General features: G+C 36.0%; 1 protein-coding gene across 4 annotated transcripts in view; it reads left to right on the forward strand.

The window, feature by feature from the left end:
• The window catches only part of LOC118705701 (UDP-glucuronosyltransferase 2A1), a 50,250-nt gene extending 34,134 nt beyond the window's left edge, over positions 1–16,116 (forward strand). For 3 of the 4 annotated variants that reach the window (XM_045571933.1, XM_036414735.2, XM_045571938.1), the window contains 5 exons: positions 7,199–7,347; positions 10,703–10,834; positions 11,230–11,317; positions 11,756–11,975; positions 14,794–16,116. In XM_045571933.1, coding sequence (XP_045427889.1) covers positions 7,199–7,347; positions 10,703–10,834; positions 11,230–11,317; positions 11,756–11,975; positions 14,794–15,073 — 869 coding nt within the window. In that variant the 3' untranslated portion in view covers positions 15,074–16,116. Of the gene's footprint in view, positions 1–1,384; positions 2,152–7,198; positions 7,348–10,702; positions 10,835–11,229; positions 11,318–11,755; positions 11,976–14,793 lie in introns of those variants that run through there. The other variant, XM_036414742.2, reaches the window with a different exon arrangement.
• The last annotated feature ends 5,095 nt before the right edge of the window (positions 16,117–21,211 follow it).

Genomic DNA, 21,211 nt, shown 5'->3' on the forward strand with positions numbered 1-21,211 from the left:
AAAAAAAAGGAGGAAATCCTACCTTTTGCGACAGTATGGTTGTGCCTGAAGAATATTATGCTTGGTGAAATAAGCCAGTCAGAAAAAGACAAGTACCATATTATTTTACTTACATTGAAATCCAATGAACAAAATAACCTAACAAACAAAATAAGAAGAGGTTTATAGATACAGAGAACATACTAACAGCTCTCAGAGGGAAAGTGTTTTGAGGAACTGGATGATAAAGGTAAAAGGATTAAGCAAAAAAAAGAGAAAGCTCAGAGTATGGTGATTATCAGAGGGAAAGGTAGGTGGAGGGAGGTAGAAGAGGGTAAAAAGGGGGTAAATGCTGATGGAAGGAGATTTGACTTAGTTTGGTGAACACATAATATAATATACAGATGCTGTGCTACAGAATCATATGCCTCAAACCTATATAATTTTAAGAACCAGTGACCCCCTAATAAATTCAATATGAAAAAAAAAGTTTGTTTTTTTTTCTGCCTTGCTCTGTGTTAACCTCACTTCTAAACATACTGAAGTGATGTTTACTTAAGTGGCCATCATTTCTGAATAGTCATTCTTTTTCCTCCAATAACCTTCAGAACCCTCCTCTCACCCTGGCAGCTGGGCTCAGCTGAAATACCTCCTCCAACCTGAACTTCTGTCTAATTTTCTTCACGGTAGAGTGACAGCATCTTCTGGTGTCCTGAAACACTATACCTTTGTATAATATTTAGTATACTTCTCTTGTTATCTATATATATAAAAGCCTAATATTCTAAGTGTCCAACTGGCTGGTCAACCATTCGCTCAACCAGTCACTATGATGCATACTGACCACCAGGGGGCAGAGGATCTGAGTGGTAGGTTAGCTTGCTGCTGGCGTCTGGCCAATTGGGACTAGACAAGATGGGCTGGACATGTCCTGGAGCCCTCCCCAGCTTCTAAAATATTTCTGCTAATTAATTTCCTTTCAATGTGCACAAATTTGTGCACCATGTCTCTAGTTATGTAATATATGTCTTATCCACATACTAGCAATACCAGCATGTAACCATCTTTATGACAAAACCTATACTGTATGTTTCCCCAAATTACCAATCATCTTGTTCCATAAGCTATACCATGTTATTTACGAGATCCACTCACATGGGTTATTCTACTATATTTTAAAAATTTCCAATTAAAAATATTTTTCTTTTTTAACATATTTAAAACAAACTGCTAAAATACTGCAAACACTTCCTATAAAATATTTAACTATTTCAAATCTTCTCCTGAACAAGTATCATGTAGTACTGGGCCCAGTCAACAAGGCTGATAAGTTCCGTGCATTTGTCAGTCATCAGGAAGTTAATTTTTAACGTTATGTTTAAATTGCCACTTCACCTCTGTGCCCAGCAAATATTCCCCAGCAGCAGCGCAGTGGGTGAAAGAACTCTGCCATGCTGTCTGAGAAATGGATTTCAGCGGTTCTGCTGCTGCAGCTCTACTGCCTTGGTTCTGGATCCTGTGGGAAGGTCCTGGTGTGGCCCTGTGACATGAGCCATTGGCTCAATCTAAAGGTCATTCTGGAGGCTCTCACAGACAGGGGACATGAGGTGACTGTGTTGGCTTCGCAAGAGTCTCTCATCATTGACTACAGTAAGCCTTCCACACTGAACTTCGAGGTGATCCCTATACCTCAGCAGGGAGATTTTACAAATAGACTAAATGGCTTCTTAGAGTTAGCTACCAAAGTCATGCCAACATTGCCACGCTGGCAGGCAGCAAAAAAACTGCAAGAATTTCTTCTTCAAGTAACTGGATATATGAAATTTCTGTGTGAGGGTGTAGTCTACAACCAATCAATCATGAAGAAACTTCGGGAAACCAAGTACGATGTAATGGTTATAGACCCTGTGATACACTGTGGAGAGCTGGTGGCTGAGTTGCTGGAAGTCCCTTTTGTGTACACGCTGAGGTTCTTTATGGGTGGCACTGTGGAAAAATACTGTGGAAAACTTCCAGCTCCACCTTCCTATGTTCCTGTTATCATGGGAGGACTTACAGACAGAATGACCTTCCTGGAAAGAATTAAAAATGTAATGCTTTCTCTTTTTTTTGACTTCTGGCTTGAGCCATATGACATTCAGTTTTGGGACCAGTTTTACAGTGAAGCATTAGGTAAGAGGTGTGTTTTTCATTCTAAAGTAGTTATTAAAAGAAACTTGGGAAGCTTAAGAATAGTCTAGGAAAATGAAAGGACTATATTTTAAAACTTTAGCTTCTATTTAAAAGTCTATAATTTATATTAATTTATAATAAATCTGTTTTCAGTATTAACGGGGAGGAGGAAGTGAGAAATATTTTGCTACAGTTACTTTTTTCTTTACAGTCATCTAGTCGTTTTGTAAGATACTTTGATATTGAGTAGATTGCTATCAAAAGAAAACAAAATATGAAACATAATAACGTCACTGCAAATCTATACTTGTATTTATATAACATTTATAAAACTAAATATTAAAGTGTTAAGGGAATCACATTTAGATGGTAGATATAAAATTTCTAAGACAATGTTCCACACATGCATTGCCCTTGAAGACCTTCCAGTCAGACAAGATGTGAAGATGGAAGACAGTGATATTCATCATTTTGTCCCTTGTAGGCCTAAGCTAATGTATGTGTTTGTCTTAGTTTATAACAAGAAAGTTTAGAAAGTTAAAACCAATTTAAATATAAAAAGCTTACAAAACAAGTATATAAAAAAGAAATTATTTTTCTATAGCCATACAAAGTATTTGTTTTAAGCTGTTATTACAACAGAATAAAAAAGTTGAAAACATTAAAAATGTACAAACTAAAGCAGGTAAAGTAAGGTAAATGTATTATTAAAGAAAATATTCTCATACATTTAGCATAGGTTAAGTATACAGGCTGATAAAGTCTCCAATAGTGTACGGTAATGCCTCAGGCCTTCACATTCAGTCACCACTGACTCACTGAGCAATTTCCACTCCTGCAAGCTCCTTTAATGATAAGAACCCTAAACAGGTATTCCATCTTTTAATATTTTATGCCATATGAATGCATTACTTTTTCTATGTTTAGATTTATTTAGATGCACAAATACCTGCCATTGTGTTACCTGCCTACAGTATTTGTGCATATAAATAAATTATGGACATATGCTTTACAGGTTTGTACCTTAGGAGCAATAAGTATGCCATGTAGTCTAAGTGTGTAGGAGGCTATACTATATATTGTAGATTTGAGTAAGTATGCTCTATGATATTCACACGATAAATAACCTAACTATACATTTCTCAGAACATATTCCCATCATTAAGAGATACATGACTTTATGTAGAAAGTATAAAAGAATGGAAAAAAAAACCCTCCAAGGAACTAATAAGAAATTATAGCAAGGTTACAGTATATGAGATTAATGTGGGAAACTCAATCACTTTCCTATGCACTAGTAATGAATAATTGGAATTTGAAATTAAAAGCACTATCATTTATAATAGTCCCCTCAAAATAAAATAAAGATCTATTTGAGGAAAATTATAAAACTCTGATGAGCAAAATTAAAACATTAAAAAAGGGACAGATATTTCATGTCCATGGAAAGAGTCAATATTATCAATATGTCAATTTCTCCAAACTTGACCCAAAAATCAGTAAAATTCTGATAAAAATTCCAGCAAGTTATTACATGGATATTAACAAACTGACTCTAAAGTTGAATGGCAAGGCAAAATATTCCAAATAGCCACCACAATATTTAAGGAGAAAAACAAAGTTGGAGGAGATCACTATCCAACTTCAAGACACTATAAAACTAGAGTAATCAACACAGTGTGGTGTTGATTAGCAAAAGAATACCCAAAAAGATCAATGAAACAGAAGAGATCTATGGAATAGAAAAACACACAATACAGTTAATTATTGTCAAAGAAACAAAGGCAATACAATAAACAGTCGTTTTAAAAGCAATGCTGAAACAATTGGATATCCACATGCAAAAATAAATAAATCTAAACACAAATATCTTAAGCTTCACAAAATTTAACTCAAAAGTGTAGTATCCATAGAATTATAAAATTCAAAACTAGAAAACATAGGAGAAAACCTAGATGATGTTGGGTATGGCAAGGACTTTTTAGATACATCAAAGGTAAAATCCATGAAAAACAATGAATAAGCTAGACTTTGTTAAAATTTAAAATTCTATTTTGTAAAAGTCAATGACAACAAAATGAAAAGATAAGACACAAATTGGGAGATAATATTTGCAAAAAAAATGTCTGATAAAGGACTCTCATGCAAAATATTTTTTTAAACTCAACAATAAGAAAATATAAAACCTAATTTTAGAATGGACCAAAGACATTAACAGATACCTCACTAAAGAAGATATACAGTTGGCAAATGCATAAGAATATTAAAATGCTCCATATCATTTTTTTATGAGGCAAATTTAAATGAGATGCCAACTACACATTTTTTTTTTTTAGAATGACCAAAATGTAGAACACAGATAACACCCAAAAGCTGGTGCATTTGGAACAAAGACTCTCATTTTTTTCATGAGCGGAAATGCAAAATTGTACAGCTACTTTAGACAATAGTTAGGAGGTTTCTTACAAAATTAAACATACTTTACCATTCTATGTTGCTCCTTGTATTTATCTAAAGGAGTTGATACCTTATGTTCAAACAAAAACTAGCAAATGTATGGTTATAGCAACTTTATGCATAATTGCCAAAACAAGGGTATACGGGAAATACTTTGACCTTCCAAAAACTTTTTTATAAATATTAATTAACTTATTTATAAGTAAATCCAAATGTATTTTAAAATATTAATTTTTAAACTATACATTAGTTTACTCTCATGCCTTTGGAAAGAAATTAATAACTTAGGGAGCCTGGAAAAGTTGTCTCACAATATCAACCCAGCTAACATGACTTAACTTCTGAGAAACTAGTGACTGTCTTCCACTGAAATTCTCACTGGTACATCTCATCTACATGAGCCGTTTTGCCATAAATTCAGGCTACCTCTAAGAATTCTTCAAAAAATAATTTCAGTAGACTCATATGTATGACTAAAATAATATATTCTTCTGACTAGAGAAGCTAAGTGGTTGATCTTCAACCTATGAACCAGGAGGTCACAGTTCCAGATCGATTCCTGGTCAGAGCACATGCCCGGGTTACAGACTCAATTCCCAATGGTGTGTGTGCAGGAGGCAGCTGATCAATGATTCTCTTTCATCATTAATGTTTCTCTTTCTTCCTCTTCCTCTCTGAAATCAATAAAGATATATTTTAAATATAATAAAAATATATTCAAACAATAACAATATTGACATGATAACTGAAATGTAACAACTCACTTATTAATGATGTTATTTTCACAATTTTCCACTGTGTTCATAACTCATTTTGTGTAATATTGTTTCAGAAGACTGGAAAAAAACCAAGCCATGCTTAGAGAAAGGGAGTTACATTTTATTAAGGGGAAGGCCAGAGAAAAATGTGCCTTTCAAAATCTTCCCCACCCCCCAACATGAAGGAAACCTTTTCTATTTATACTTTTTCTAGCTCTTTTGTCTTCCAAATTTGGAATGCAATTTCTGGGCCTTCTGGGAAAGAAGGCCTACACGCTGGGAAGGGGCCATGAGACCATATCTCAAGGCCTGGTCTAGTGTCAGCACTGACAACTCTGTCTGGGGCATAGTCCATGACCTCTCTAGAATGGGAGTAGTCTTGTTTTTCTTGTTATTTAAGCAAACAAGCATTTGCAGAAGCCAAAATAGCAGGATTAAAATTTCAAACAGCAGTTTTTATATAAGATGGATGCTTCAATATAATGATGGGGGAAAAACTGGTGGTGAATTTTCTTTCTATAATTTTGTTTCATAATTTCTCAGTATGACATAAAATGTCTTATGACATTATTTATGAACTTCATACTTTTGTTCATTTCCATTCTCTTTGCTTTTGATTGGCTTTAGATTTGATACTGTGTATCACTGCTGCAGATATAGAAGTTCAGTGAATACTTTAAGTTATATCTGTCCTAAAATGTGGTCTATAGGTTATGTACAATAATCTTATCTAAGGAGTTGGTAATCAAGGCAGGATTAATTAAAGGGCATAAACATTTTGGCATAGAAGCTGTGAGGCGGTGTTCTGATCTAATTTATACCAACTTCAAGCTGAGTGTCTTTTTGCAATGTTTCTTCATTATCAAATTAGAGCATATGAGTATACAACTTGAGACACATATTCAGACACTACAAAGTAATGAGTAAAGAAGAGGCTAACTAACCTGGGGTGTATATGATCACTAATTTCTATTAGAATCCTCAAGAAAGGAGGATTGTCATCTGAAAGGAGGATTTTCTTTCCTTAGATACAAAACATGTTTTCTGTGTATAAAAATGGTTGAGTTGGTGATTTGCCAATACTCCTCCAACAAATCTAAAATTAATACTTGACTCTGTCCCATTTAAAGACAACAAATTTTCCAAAATTAATACTTAGACTCTGTAGGATTTACTTTACCACAAAATAAATGTGTGATATTGGTAATGTGTAATGTATACTTCACATTCTAAAAAGAGTCATACTGGGTATGAATTACTCAGGGAATTCCTACTATGAAAAAAAGGATGAAGTAGATTGGAATGGTCTCAGGAAGATAAGGTAAACTGATATTGGTGGAATTCTTCAACAATATGAGTGAACAAAAAAGCATAAAAATCTAGGAAGTGGAAATATATTCCTGACAGGAAATTTGAAAACTATTAAGATGTGATTTGGTGCTAATATGATGGGGTTAATGTATCATCTGCCATTTAATTGGAGGAAAACTGAATATAAAATTTATCAGTACTTGGAGTTGTTAAATTATTTGTGAATTTAATTTTTGTGAATTTATTTTATTGATTCTTATTTGATTTAATGAAATTTATTTTATTGAATATATTATTTTACACATTACTGTTCTTTCATTCTCCAAATATCTTTTCCTCCTTTTCTCCCTCTCTTTCATATTACTTTAAATTACCTTTCCTTTTAAAATTTAGACAAAATAAGTAATCTAGAGGGCCTAGATTTCTTTTTTTCTTAATAGCACATTAGAAAAGTAGTGGCACATTTATTTTCCTAACAAACATATATGCTAATAATATCCTCCCAACTTTATATTCTCCAGGAAGACCCACTACGTTATGTGAAACTATGGGGAAAGCAGAAATTTGGCTATTGAGGACATATTGGGATTTTGAATTTCCTCGTCCATACTTACCTAATTTTGAGTTTGTAGGAGGATTGCATTGTAAACCTGCCAAACCCTTGCCTAAGGTATGTCTATTACAATGGAGGTTTTTGTGTACCATATGATAAAAATGCTGATTCCCCTCTAAAGGTCACAGTCTAAATAACAGAGATGTGCTGCTGGGTATCTTCAGTGTGCTACTCAAAATGAACTTTCCAAGTCATAGGGGTCCCTTATGAGTGATATTACTGTTTCGTTTGGACTTTACTTTGATATTTAAGCTGAAGAATGAAGCGATTTAAGGAGCATGTTAAAAATATCAGTGGTTCAATGGCATGGGTACTAGATCGAAGAAACAGGAAACTAAAGACTAGGAGACTGCTGTAGTCTTCCTAATAAGCACAATGGAATTATGAACAGGGACACTTCCTATGGTTGTTTGAGAGATAAATAGGCTTTTGTGAGAACTATTGGGTAGATTCCACAGGATTTGGTCAGTAGAAGTAAATATTGCCAGAAGACATGGCTTCTTGGATAGCAGTGGCCTTTGCTGAAATAAGAAACAATTAATGAAACACTATTTTGAGATGACAATTATGAGTTCAATTTCAAATTCACTTTAAGGAGCCAATTGAATTTTCAGATATAGATTTCTAGAAGTTGCATGAGTAATATAAGGTTTCTGTCCCAGCAGAGAGCATTAGAAATAGATTGGAAGTCATCAACATAAAGTAGAAGTCAAATGTTGGTTTGGTTCTTTAAGACCATGATGTAAGTTTTTTTGTGGTTTTTTTTGTCATTTGTTTTTTGAGTAAAAAACGAAATTATATAACACATTCCAAAGTTATACAAGAATAAATCTAGACTGCCAGAAATGTTGGAAGAAAACAATATTGGGAAACAAAGGAGAATAATAGGTGAGCAGAGTAATAACTATCTTGTATTTAACTATCTTTATCAATAGGGAGTTAGGAAACACTCATTTGCTTGGGTTGTAGGTAAACAAAACAATCTCTGTTGAAGGTTGCAGGTGAAATGGTGTTCCCAGTAGAATTCTTGATTTCTGCTTCGGCTAAGGTGCATATTTAACTTGATTCTGAATATGGTGTTCTTACCAAACAGTTATAGCTTCAGGAAAACTCTATTGAGTATTACAGGAGAGAGTCAATCAATATCTAAATAAGGGACATGACACATTCTGTGGTTTACTACGTAACACTTTGACACACTATTTTGTTTATTACAATTTCATAAAACCAACTCAAATATGTTTTACAAGAGGGAAAAATTTTTCCAATTATTAATATAGATATTTGAGCAACATGAATATCAATCATGGCTTATATCTCTGAAAAAATAATTAAACCAGTCACTGAATAAACAATAAAAAAGCAATGAGAATCAGTAAAAATCAAGAATCCAAAGCAGTTAGCTATGTAAGTCTTAATGTGTTGTGTGTGTGGTTGTGTGTGTGTGATATATATTATTCAATCATATGTTTAGGAAGATGAATCAAAATGGTAAAACACCAATTCTTGGGACTTCGGAGATATTCTCCTAAGGAGCGTGAGCCCCTTTAGTTTAACTAAGCTAAAAATAGCAATCTACTTTTGTGGCATCATCTTTCCCCTGGTAATTTTACTAGCCTTATATTGAGAAACATCAGTGATCACAGATAACCACAAACAATTACAAAGAAAATGCATGATAATCTCTAGAGGATGACATTCACATAGATTACAATGTGCAAATCCGAATCCAATACATTGCAGTGTTCAACCTGAACAGCTGTAAGCAATGAATTCTATTTTGCAGAGGAATTTATATTTTACTTCTGTACTAAGCTCAAGTTAATGGCATGCAGTTAGTGTCACATTCTTATAGAAAGAGAGTGAATCACTGTTTCATAAATTTATCATGATTATAGCAGACGTTTGACTCTGTTGTCACCTTTTAAACAAATTATTATATATCCCTTTTCTTTAAAGTTCTATTTAGCCCTACAAATCAGGGAAAGAATAAATATCAGACAAATATCCTAAACTCCTAACAGAAAGTTAGATGACATCATTAATAATTTATTGACTGTAAACTGGCATGCTGAAAAATGTTAAAGCTTAGTTCTAAACCTCTTTTTAGGGGCTTCCCTCCAAGAAATATTTTTATGAGTTTGCAAACAACTCTGTTGGTTCATAAAATTAAACTTTGGGAGTAACAGTTTCACATACCATGGGAAGATTTGCCTCTTATCATCTATTTATTTGGTACCAGGGGCCCATTGCATGAATTGGTGCACCTTGAAAGGAAGTGTGGGCTGCAAGGCTGTGGTGGGCATAGGGAAGGGTCTCGGCCCATCCTCAGAGGCCCTGCGTGGCCCCTCCTGCCCTAGTCCCCTATCTGCCTGCCGACAGCCCCACTCCCACCACTGCTCACATGCACTGACAGCACTGGACCTGCTCACACTCACTGATGGCACATAGCAATTGGGGCCAATGCCAGCAGAGGGTGGGAGCAGGACCTAAACCATCAGTGGGTGCAAGTGGGGACTGCTGCTCCTATTGCTTCCAGGAGCAGGGGGAGGTTGAGAGGCCCGGAGGGTGGATAGAGCCAGCAGCCGCTGCTCACACCTGCTAATGGTGCTGAGTGATCTGGGCTGGCACTGAGCACTGGCAGCGGCTGCAAGCAGCAGCTTTGGCATTGGCAGGTGCAAGCACCCAGTGGGACCACGGTATGGGGAAAAAATAATTTTCAGTAATCACCAGAGGCTCACCCCGATGACAGTGACCAGCACCCCGCATTGATCTGGCACCCCAGCTCATCTGCTCCACCATCCTGCTGCAGCTGACCACTGCCATGTTCTGCATGCCCTCTGGTGGTCAGCACACCGCATAGCGACTGGTTGTTGTTTGATGGTTAGATTGTTCCACCATTTGGTCTATTTGCATATTAGCCTTTTATTCTATAGGATGACGCACATAGATTACAATGCCTTTAGTTGTAATCACTCATTATATATTTAAGCCATAGTTTTCAGACACATTTTTGTCTCTTAAAGAGACTAGCTGGTTCTATGTGGTAGAATACCTAACCAGTCTAACAGTGTCTCGGACGCTGCTCTTCACCCTGCCTATTTAGAAACTAGAGGCACTGGAAGGCTCCCTAGCAGCTGCTGGCTGCTGGCTAGGTACTCCCTCCCTTCTCCCCACCACCTGGCGCCACCTGTGGCTGCCATCACTGGCCAGGATCTCCTTCCCTTCCCCCAGTGGCCACAACCAGAGGGGGCCTACCCCCTTCCCTTGGCTAGCCCCACCCCCTGGTCAAAGTCCAGACAACTCCCTGTAGAGGAGACCATTTTCATACTATGCTTTTATTATAAGGATGTGTGATTTTCCCCCCTGGTGGTCCCGTACTTTTATAATAGAGAAAACTTTATCTCTACAGGAAATTGAAGAATTTGTCCAAAGTTCAGGTGAACATGGTATTGTAGTGTTCTCTCTGGGGTCAATGGTCAGAAACCTCACGGAAGAAAAAGCCAATCTCATTGCCTCAGGCCTTGCTCAGATTCCACAGAAGGTCAGTACAACCTATGATCCTAGTTAGCAGCCACCTTGCCAATTGGAAAGTGCAGCTAACCAACAGTACTCTTTCCAGGAGAAAGCTGAAACTCATTATATACATTTAGCATAATTGACACCATATTTAAGTACAAATTTATCAAAACATTAAAATGTTGTATTTGGGCCCTTTTGATCATTTGCCTACTGAGCCTTTGTAATACTATGAAAATAGAGTACATCTTTTTGTAAAATTATTTTCAAGGAAATACAATCAATGTTTGCAAACTACCCCTTTTGTACTCCTCTTGAATATCACATAAAATGGACTGCATGATTTTTAAATAAGTCTATAGCTCTAAAGTTCCTTAATTGTGCATTCCACTTATAAAATTAATGCACTGTCTTTCATAGGTTTTATGGAGATACCAAGGAAAGAAGCCAGACACGTTAGCAGCCAATACTCGGATCTATGACTGGATTCCCCAGAATGATCTTCTTGGTAAGATTGAGGGGGGAGGAGGAAAGCTGTACAATTGGATGATGAACAAGTAACTGAAAAAAGCTAAATTCAATCAACATTTAATAATTTAAAAATTTTACATTTTAGAATAGATATAACGAACCAATTGGCCATTGAGAAATACCCGCTTCCTCTGGTTCACAAAGGAGAATCTTCAGTTAAGACTCTCCTGAGTTCTCAAATTTCAAACTCATTTCATATATCACCTCCTTATAGTCTTTCCAGACAATGCAGAAGGAGTGAATTTGCCATTTCCCATGGTCACAGTTTCCTGAGATAGCAATAAATCCTGTGTTCAGCTTCTATAGAAAATACTGCCTTCTTCATTGATCTATCCTATAGTTTTTCTCTATCTTTCTCTGAAATTGTTTCATATAATGAAATCCTCATCTGCTTCTCACCCAACCATCAAACTAGGTCATCCCAAAACAAAAGCTTTTATCACTCATGGTGGAACAAATGGGATCTACGAAAGTATTTATCATGGGGTCCCTATGGTGGGAGTTCCCATGTTTGCTGATCAGCATGATAACATTGCTCACATGAAGGCCAAAGGAGCGGCTGTGGAGGTGAACATGCACACAATGACAAGTGCTGAGTTGCGTGATGCCTTGAAAACAGTCATTTATGAACCTTCGTAAGTACTATAGCCTTGAAAGGCTTACCATTGGTTACATTACCCATCGTATTCAAGAATGTCCAAGGTACCTTGCGTTTGTAATTGGTGTACTTTTAAATAATAGCCATAAGAGGACCAATATAAACACCATCTTATTATTTCATTTCCCAAATTGATGAAGTGATTTGCTAAAATTGTAAAAAATCCTCAGATTTCAAATGTCTTATCAATGTGTTTTGTTTTTTTAATGCTAATGATAAAAATTATCAGATATTTTGAGGCACCTGATGAGGAAATGAATCAGGAACCTTTAGGTACACAGGATGACACCCAAGCAACTAAACCACACCGGACAGGGTTCATCTGCTTACCTTTATAAATATATCAGGTTCTTTATATTATAGATGTTCAGTAAGTATAAAAATAGAAGTAACAATTTGCCAAATATTAATAACTCAAAAATAAACATCATTAACACTAAATGCATACCACCATTAGCATATACATATATACAGCAAGGAGAGATAGAATGCAAAATAACTTTGTAAATATAGATTCTATGAATTTTTAAACAAAACTAAATTTTACCTATTTAGCTAAAGATAAATTAAAATGAATCTATTACCTATATTTAACTGTACATGCATATATTTATATCTTAGGTTTTTTTCCTCTGAAAGATCTCATCAAAGTTAAGAGTTGATATATGTATATATAGTGTTGATTGTATTTTTTATTTTATTTATATTTGTGATAATTTTTAACTATGTGTTTTAAATTTAGTCACTCCCAGCTTAATTCCCACTCTGGAAGTAATCTCATCCCTGATATGTATTACTTAAAATTTTAAGTTGTCAATATTTTTGGTACTTACTTTCTTCACATTTATTTAATAATATATATATATATATTAAGGGAATCAAATTTTTCCCTTAATGAATGAGAGATCCTTTATTCCAAAGTATTTTGCATTAGCTTTTAAATGAATATATCATAAGAAATTTTCTTTCAATAAAGATTCATGGATATTGAACTCTTTGAGATCATGTTCATCAATACTTGCTCACTGCCTTGATATGAGCATCACACCTATCTGAATATACTTTGCTATTACTTTCCTTTCTTCAGAACTATGTTACCTACAGTCTTTAAATGCTGATATGAGTTTTAAGATCTAGCTGATAATTTTCTCTTTTTCTGTGTTTCTTTTCCAGCATGGAAAAATGTAATTAATTTTTTTAATTCAAAAACTTAATTATGATATTAATCTATAAATAATTTTCTACATTTTCTCTGGGTTATAATGATTCCTTTCAACATTCTTAATATAGAAAAACAAAATTTAATTTTTCCTTTCAGAAATTAATTTTTTTATGTTATTTACTGGAATTACTTTTAGTTCCATTTTTAATATCTATTTCAGGGACATCAGATTCCAATGTTCTTTAAGTTAAAGTATTTTCAGTTGTTTTCCATCTTTATTGTTTTCTAACTGTTCTAATCAATTTTTATTTCTCTGAAATTGCCTCAAATTGCCCATAAATTTGTATACTATTCACTTTTTCAACATGAGCATTGCTCACTGTTTCTAACTTCTCTTTTATGTGCTATGTTTAATGATAGTTCAACAGCTCGCCTATATTATTTATCACTTATTTTCATTTTATAATCTATTTTTGATTTCTTATTCATAACTCTTAAATTCTTATTACACGTTTATCTATTAGATATATGTGAATTTCAATATTAAATATCTATCTATAAATGGTAAGAAATTTGAATGATTTGAAAGGATAGGCTTTTATCACCACTGTAGATTATCTTAAATGTATTTAAACAAATGATGTGAAATTTCTGTTTTGACCCTACCTATATTTTAATTTAATTAAAATAGTAGATGATTATTCTTTCTCGTTGTGCACAAAAAAAAAGAACACAGTACCCCTTGCTGCTGGATCTACTATACCACATTCACTACTGAATGACAATGACCTCATTTCTCTTTTCCCAATCCCAACAGTGTCCTGCTTACACTATGGCATCTCTTCAAAAACCACTTACCTTCTGTCCTCTTCATGTTTCCAGAATCAAAGAGAATATACTAATTCTGTCTCAGCCACCAAATGTCAAGTGAAGACACAAACTTCTCACTCAACTACATGTCTACACCCTTTATTGTTTTAGGAGACCATTCAAGATATTAGCTCCATAACACTGATTACTGTGATTCCACAATAGCTAGGGGCTCAAATTCTAGTATGTTATTTTTATTTACCTTGAAAACTCAAATTCCATCTCCTTGCCATTTCTAAAATGACCCTAGTACCTTCATCCAATTTTGATATTGCCAATAGAGACTATTTCCCTTGCATCACAAACACTCAAGTATGTGCAGTGGAGGAATCTCAGACTCTGCAAAAATAACTAATTTATGTTCACTGACAATTTTTTGTTCCTGTCCTTATTAACTAGTCAGACATTAGGATTCATGCTTACAATTTTTAACAGATATTTTCCCACAATATGGGCTAGCCAGAGGAGTCATTAAAAAATCACACTTCAAACAATATTAAATTTCCCTCTTAAAAAAATGAGGCTTATTCCTTTTTTATATGTTTACATTTGACCAAATGTAAAACAATTTGCAATGTGTCAAAATTTTATTTCTTCTATACTCTCCCCTTTACAAATACCATTCAATCAGCAAAGTTCATGTCACCACAAGAATGAAATGTTTCCTCAACACATCTATGGATAACATGTTATGTAAAGGTATCATATACTTACAACCTCAATGAAAACAAAGCTCTAATTTCTGTCTGTCTTTGTCTACCAGTTATAAAGAGAATGCTATGAGGTTATCAAGAATTCACCACGATCAACCTGTAAAACCCTTGGATCGAGCGGTCTTCTGGATCGAGTTTGTCATGCGTCACAAAGGAGCCAAACACCTGCGGCCAGCTGCTCACAACCTCACCTGGTTCCAGTACCACTCTTTGGATGTGATTGGGTTCCTGCTGGCCTGTATGGCAACTGTTATATTTTTGGTCACAAAATGTTGTTTATTTTCTTGTCGAAAATTTGGTAGAACAGGAAAGAAGAAAAAGAGGGAGTAAACCATTCTAAGGGTGGTAAAGGTCTGAATGGGCAATGCTGTTCAGTTTAGCCACAATGACCTTCATGAAAACATATTATCTCCATCATGTCTTCAAATTGTTCATTCCTCTACCTTAGCTTACAGATAAAGCCTAGAATTTGACAATACTGTTATTAGTGAGCATATCCTGTTCTTCTTTTGTCTTTTGCCAGATGACTTTAACCTCTTTCTCTCACTTTCCTAATATAGGGACACTAATAGTTTTATACAGAATCTATACAAAATATTATTTTTATTTTTCGAACCGAAATGGTATGCTGACTAACAATATGCTAAATCCTGGGGAACACACAAAATGAGAGCTAAATATGATGGATGTAGGAAACACAGAATAACAAAATTCATTTATAACATACAAATCAGGGAAACATCATAGAAGATTAGTATATTATAAGAATAGTATTGATTTTTTTTCCTGCTTTCCCAATGTTACTGGAGTCAGAGCATGAAATGATAATAGCTGGAATGGCACAGGCACTAAGATAGTTCTATGACTTTTCACTGAACACATGAATAATCATGGCTCATATTCCACCTTTAGTCAATAAGTATATTGGGTACCTTCTAGTACAAGGGCCTCAAAAAGATCAATTAGTCATATTTTCTCAAGGTCAGTATGTAGCAATATATTAAAGGTAAGCAGATCACTTTTAGAGGGAATAACAATACTAAGTATGGATAATTTAGTAATTTTATAAAATGTTTAATTAACAGTATAACTAATAAAGAAGTCAAATGTCAATTTATTATATTTAAAAATCACTAATGCTCATAATCTACTAGTATAATCACTATAACCAAAGGTTTAATTTTCTCAACAAAACAAACATTTACTTGGAATGTAAGATCATTATATTATGTTTTAGTCTCAATCATCTGCAAATTTAAATTCATCAATTAATTGTTATGCCAAGAAGATATTAGAAGATCTCATTGAACAAAAATGTTATAGTAGATAGTTATCAATGCAAAAACTAATTAAGGCAAATGTTCATATTTGAATTGACTTTGCATTCATTTAACAAATAGATTAAAGATTGAACTTTCTTTACCCTTTATAAACTTAGAGACCTGGTACTTGAAATGTGTACATGTGGGGAGGTGGGGAGGGTAGAAAGTCCCCTCAGCCCAGCCTGCACCCTGGGACTCCTCTCACAATCCAGGACTGCTGGCTCCTAACTGCTTACCTGTCTGCCTGCCTCATTGGCCCTCACTGTCCCCCCTGCTAGCCTGATTGCCCCTAACGGGCCCCCCCCACTGGCCTGGTCATCTCTTACTTCCCTCTCTGCCATCCTGGTCACCCAAAAATGCCCCCCCTCTGCCGTCCTTGTTGCCCCAACTCCCCCCTGCCATCCTGGTCGCCCCACACAGCCTGCTGTTCAGTCGTTTGGTCATCCCTCATTAACCCCCCTGTTGGCTTTGTTGTTCCACACAGCCTGCTGTTCAGTTGTTACTGTGAGGGCATCCTGACCAATTTGCATATTCCCCTTTTATTAGTATAGATTACATGTATAACTAAAGATTTAATTTCAGTGTTTGATAATATAGTGAAGGAGATAAATGACATCCACTGGCCTACTGATAATTTTGAAATACTTGTTCATTTTAACATGGTATATTAAAAATTACTTTCAATTTAAAAATAACTGTATCATGAAAGCATGTAAGTATTCTTGAATATGTTCACTACTGAAAATCCAAATAAATTCTACAATATTTTTGTGAAGGCTAAAATTGCATTTATTATAAGTTGACATTTTTAAAGGTGATTCATATTGATGTATTTTGACTTTATGTTTTGAGAATAACTTTATTTTTGCTCTATGCCCAGTTTATTTCCTGTAATTAGAATGCAGTGGATAGCTAAGAAGCAATGAGAAGAGGGCTGGTCATCCATAGTGCTGAGCTCTACCCAAGTTCAGGCATCTGCTTGGTTTCTGATACAGTCCACCATTGCATGGGAGACTTGCCTGTACTCAATATCCACTGCTCATATGATTCCCTGTCTCTCTTCTCTGATTATCTGAAGATTTTTTTCTTTTCCTGAATAGCATCAGAAGCCAGCTGTCAAAAATTCCTGGATGATACCAACTTCATTAGTTAGTATAACCTCAGCACATAATTAAAAAGAAGAAAAGAACTTTTCCATACCAGTCATTCATAAGAATGTTCAGATGAGGAAACTCTCATCCCTAATAAAGCAGAAACCATGTGCCATATACCAGAGTACTCTGCACAATTCTTAACATTCTCAGTACTCAAAGGTGCTTTAACTTATTTTGTTCATATACACTCCATGTGTTCCTTATCCACTGGCAGCATCTTCTTTGGTCAGGGTACTTTACTTGACAAGATGATCCAAATCTTCATCCATTTTAAATCAATGTGATAATATATTCTGTCTGAATGATTTGTCAGAACTTTACATTAACCTCTATATTGGACATCAGAATATTAAGTAACAATGTACTGCATATGGAGACATAATTTTGCCTACATTTTATCATGTGTCAGCGGCCTAGTTTATCCTTGGTATTTTAGATAAATCACCACAACAGAAAAGCTCAAAATAATCAAGAAACATTCAAATGTCCTAATCTAAGTAAATCATGGCCATGTCTATTGGTGGAATAATTTCTCTTGAAAAATGCAACTTCCAAACTGCCTGACTCCAAGTTGTAATAAAAAATAGAATAAAAAAATTGTCTATGGGGAATGGTGAAGCATACTTGTTAGGGAGCCCATTCTCTTTCAATCCCTTGAACCCATGTATTCAAACTAAAGTACCAAAGGCATCTTATATTAGGCCATGACTTCAAGCATACACTGAATCCTATGATATAGCACTTAAAATACATAGGGGATTATCTCAGCTAAAACCCTGAACAGTTTTCATTAGCTAATGGGGATAATAGCAAATTGTATAGATATTAGATTTTGTTCATTTCTTTGACTAAAAATATGTTTCTTGGTCATGTTGCTATCAATACTAAGATTGTTACTAAGACTTCATACCCATGGTTTATGAGGTTGGCAAAAGTACTACATGACAGTGGGGGTTATTTGTTATTTAAAATTTAAATTCTTCTATGGAGATAATGGATGCATCTTCTAGAATGGAAGGAGACTAATACAATCTTCTACCTGTTGGCTAGCTTGAAACCTAGGGAGTAGTGCCTAGGTTTCAAGTAGTCAAATACATCCTTGTGAGGTGAATTCAATGTTGTGCACTCATGTATAGTTTCTATCCCATTGTCCATTGCTCAATGGGATATGTTTTATGACCAAATTCTGGAAGGTGAAAAAAACAGTGTCATATACAGGATTACTGATCCAGAACACCATATTATTTAAGAAGGTTGTCTGCAGCACTTGGATTCTAGAGGAAATTCCCATTGGATACTAAGATCTTCATAATCTATGCAAATTTCAAAAAAGGTTTGTCTATATAATTCTACTCTAATTTTTTTAGTCTTTAATCTTGCTTCTAATTCTTCCCAAATCTTTGACCAACCAATTAATCCATTGGTCACTGCCCACAAAGTCTGTAGATTTGTAAAGCAAGCCATTCTTCTTATAATTCTGTCAATGTTTATTTTCTATAGCTTAAGGTAGTAATTGCTTCATTTACATAAGATTTTATAACTTTCAAATGAATGAAAAATTTCACTTTTTCATTAACATTTTCAGCTAAAGTCAATTCTTTTCTTTTTCTTTCTTTTTTTTAGAAAACAGCAATATTTAATGTTTCAAATGCAAATGTTAGATAAAACTATCAAATAAAACTATCCTATCTAATAAAATGATAATATGCAAATTAACCATCACTCCATCACAAAGGTGGTGGTGCCCATAGCCACAAGGTGGTGGTGCCCAGTCCTCTCAGCCCCACTGGAGTCCCTCAGTCCTGGGCGGGGGGAGGGAGGGATGGCCACTGAGAGTGGTCAACATGAGCAGCCTGGCAGAATGCTTGCTTTATCACCAGGGTGATGAGGCAAGTGTTCCACACCAGGCTGAGTGGCTCTCTGGGCTGCAGAGAGCCTCTGGGCAGTGGGTGCTGAGTGGCCAAGCCACACAGAGAGCTATTGGTGCATGAATTCGTGTGCGGGGCTACTAGTAAATTTATAAAAGTGAAAACCAAAAAGGCCTTGACCTTTCTGATGTAAAACACTAATCACTGCTGACCCCAGGATAGTCTGAGGCTACACCCCTCTCCCCCATTGCTCCTAGAATGTAGTGCCTGTATTCAGGGACTTGCTCAGCCTCTGGCAGTGGGCTTCTTGTTGCAGAAGCTGAGTGCCAGAGACAAGAAGCAAGAGGGCCATGGTGAGGTTGTGAGGTCAGGGAATCAGAAGCAGTGCAGCAGGCCTCGCCCTTCTGGAGTCTACATTCTAGGTAGCATATATAGAAAGGGCCTGACCTGGTTGGCAGTAGTCAGGGGTGGTCCCCTGCCAGGGCCAGCCTGACAGGTTGAACTGGGTTGAGGTAGGGAGGAAGGAATTGAGAAAAGAAAGAAATACAGGAAAGTGGGGCCTGGAGGACTACAGGTAGCCATCGACCGACTGCAGTAGGTTTATTAACTGCGCAATGCTTTTTAAAAATATATTTTATTGACTTTTTACAGAGAGGAAGAGAGAGAGACAGAGAGTTAGAAACATCGATGAGAGAGAATCATCGACCAGCTGCCTCTTGCACACCCACTACTGGGGATGTGCCCGCAACCAAGGTACATGCCCTTGACTGGAATCGAACCTGGGACCTTTCAGTCCACAGGCCAACGCTCTATCCACTGAGCCAAACCGGTTTTGGCTATGCAATGCTTTTTATACACAAAACACTGAATAGGAGGTCTGTCAAGAGGAATGTATTCTTTGTTCCTCTTAATCTCTAAGGGAGAGACAGAGAAGAAGGACAAATTCTTGATACAGCAAATCTTAGTAAATGGTTACAGATTTCTTGGTAAGCCATGAAAGATTGCTCTCATTCTACTGATAGTAGCCATTCAAACAAGTCTGGGAAAACTGTGTGGGTAGGGAGCCAACCCTGCTAGCCCCCTCAAATGCAAGGACCTTGTCAGCTTACACCCTGTCTCCAACAGTTCTCTGGTGAATGAGCCTGAGTAGGGGAGGTGGCAACTTGTATATATTAATATATCAGGGCAGAACAGGGGAAGGGCAGTCAAGGTAAGTGGCCCCCAAGAGCTGCTCGCAATGTATCAATAGGAACTGCAAGGCTGGGAAAGTCAGACCTCCTGCCCCAGAATCTTTGCACTTGGTCTGGAAAGCTTTTCTCCAAGTGGCCACATATCTGTCCTTTCCTCCTCCAATTCTTTACTTCAGACTCCCTCCTCAGCAAAATGTTCTTTTTGTGGCCCCTTTCTTCACCCAAAATTCCATTTCAGTCATGATAGGTCCTACTAACATGTCACTCCAAGAAGGCAAGAATATTGGGGACTATCTTTTCACTTCCAAAGCTCCAGCTATCTTCCCAGGGCCTGGCACACAGCAGATGCTTAATACATGCTTCCTCAGAAATTCTGCCACTCAGGTTGTCCCTACAGACTTTATCAGCAATACCTACCCGTCCATCTTCGATGCTAAAGCAGACATCACGCTCAACGACAAGTTTGTGAAGCTGCAGGTGCACAAGGGCCAGGCACCTACACTCAGCTGCCTTTCCCCAAGGGGAGATGGGCCAGTGAAGGCTCCAGCGGCTGGGCAAATTATTCTCTAATATCAATATAACAACATCTGCATCCTTTGTGAAGAAATACATGATGTATGGAGTCAGATGAGCACCAAAATTATAGGGTGATCATGTCATAAATTCTATAAATTTTTAATCACTATTTTGCAAATCTTTAATATACTGTATGTGAAAAGTCTCCTTTTCAGATAGTCTTCAGTTAGTAATTTAGGGGCATGGCTTCTCAGTTTAGTGCTATTTCCAGTTTGGATCTGAGAGCAGGTGTGAGAAAGACCCACCTACTCCATCACCATCTTGAAAAACCCTCATTTACTATTTTTAATCCACTTTTCAGGCTATTATAGTCTCATGTTTAAATTATAAGTAAACATTTTTAATCAGTTTCCCTTCT

Source organism: Pipistrellus kuhlii, unplaced genomic scaffold (genome assembly GCF_014108245.1).
Source record: "Pipistrellus kuhlii isolate mPipKuh1 unplaced genomic scaffold, mPipKuh1.p scaffold_m20_p_1, whole genome shotgun sequence".
Classification (NCBI taxonomy): Eukaryota; Metazoa; Chordata; class Mammalia; order Chiroptera; family Vespertilionidae; genus Pipistrellus; species Pipistrellus kuhlii.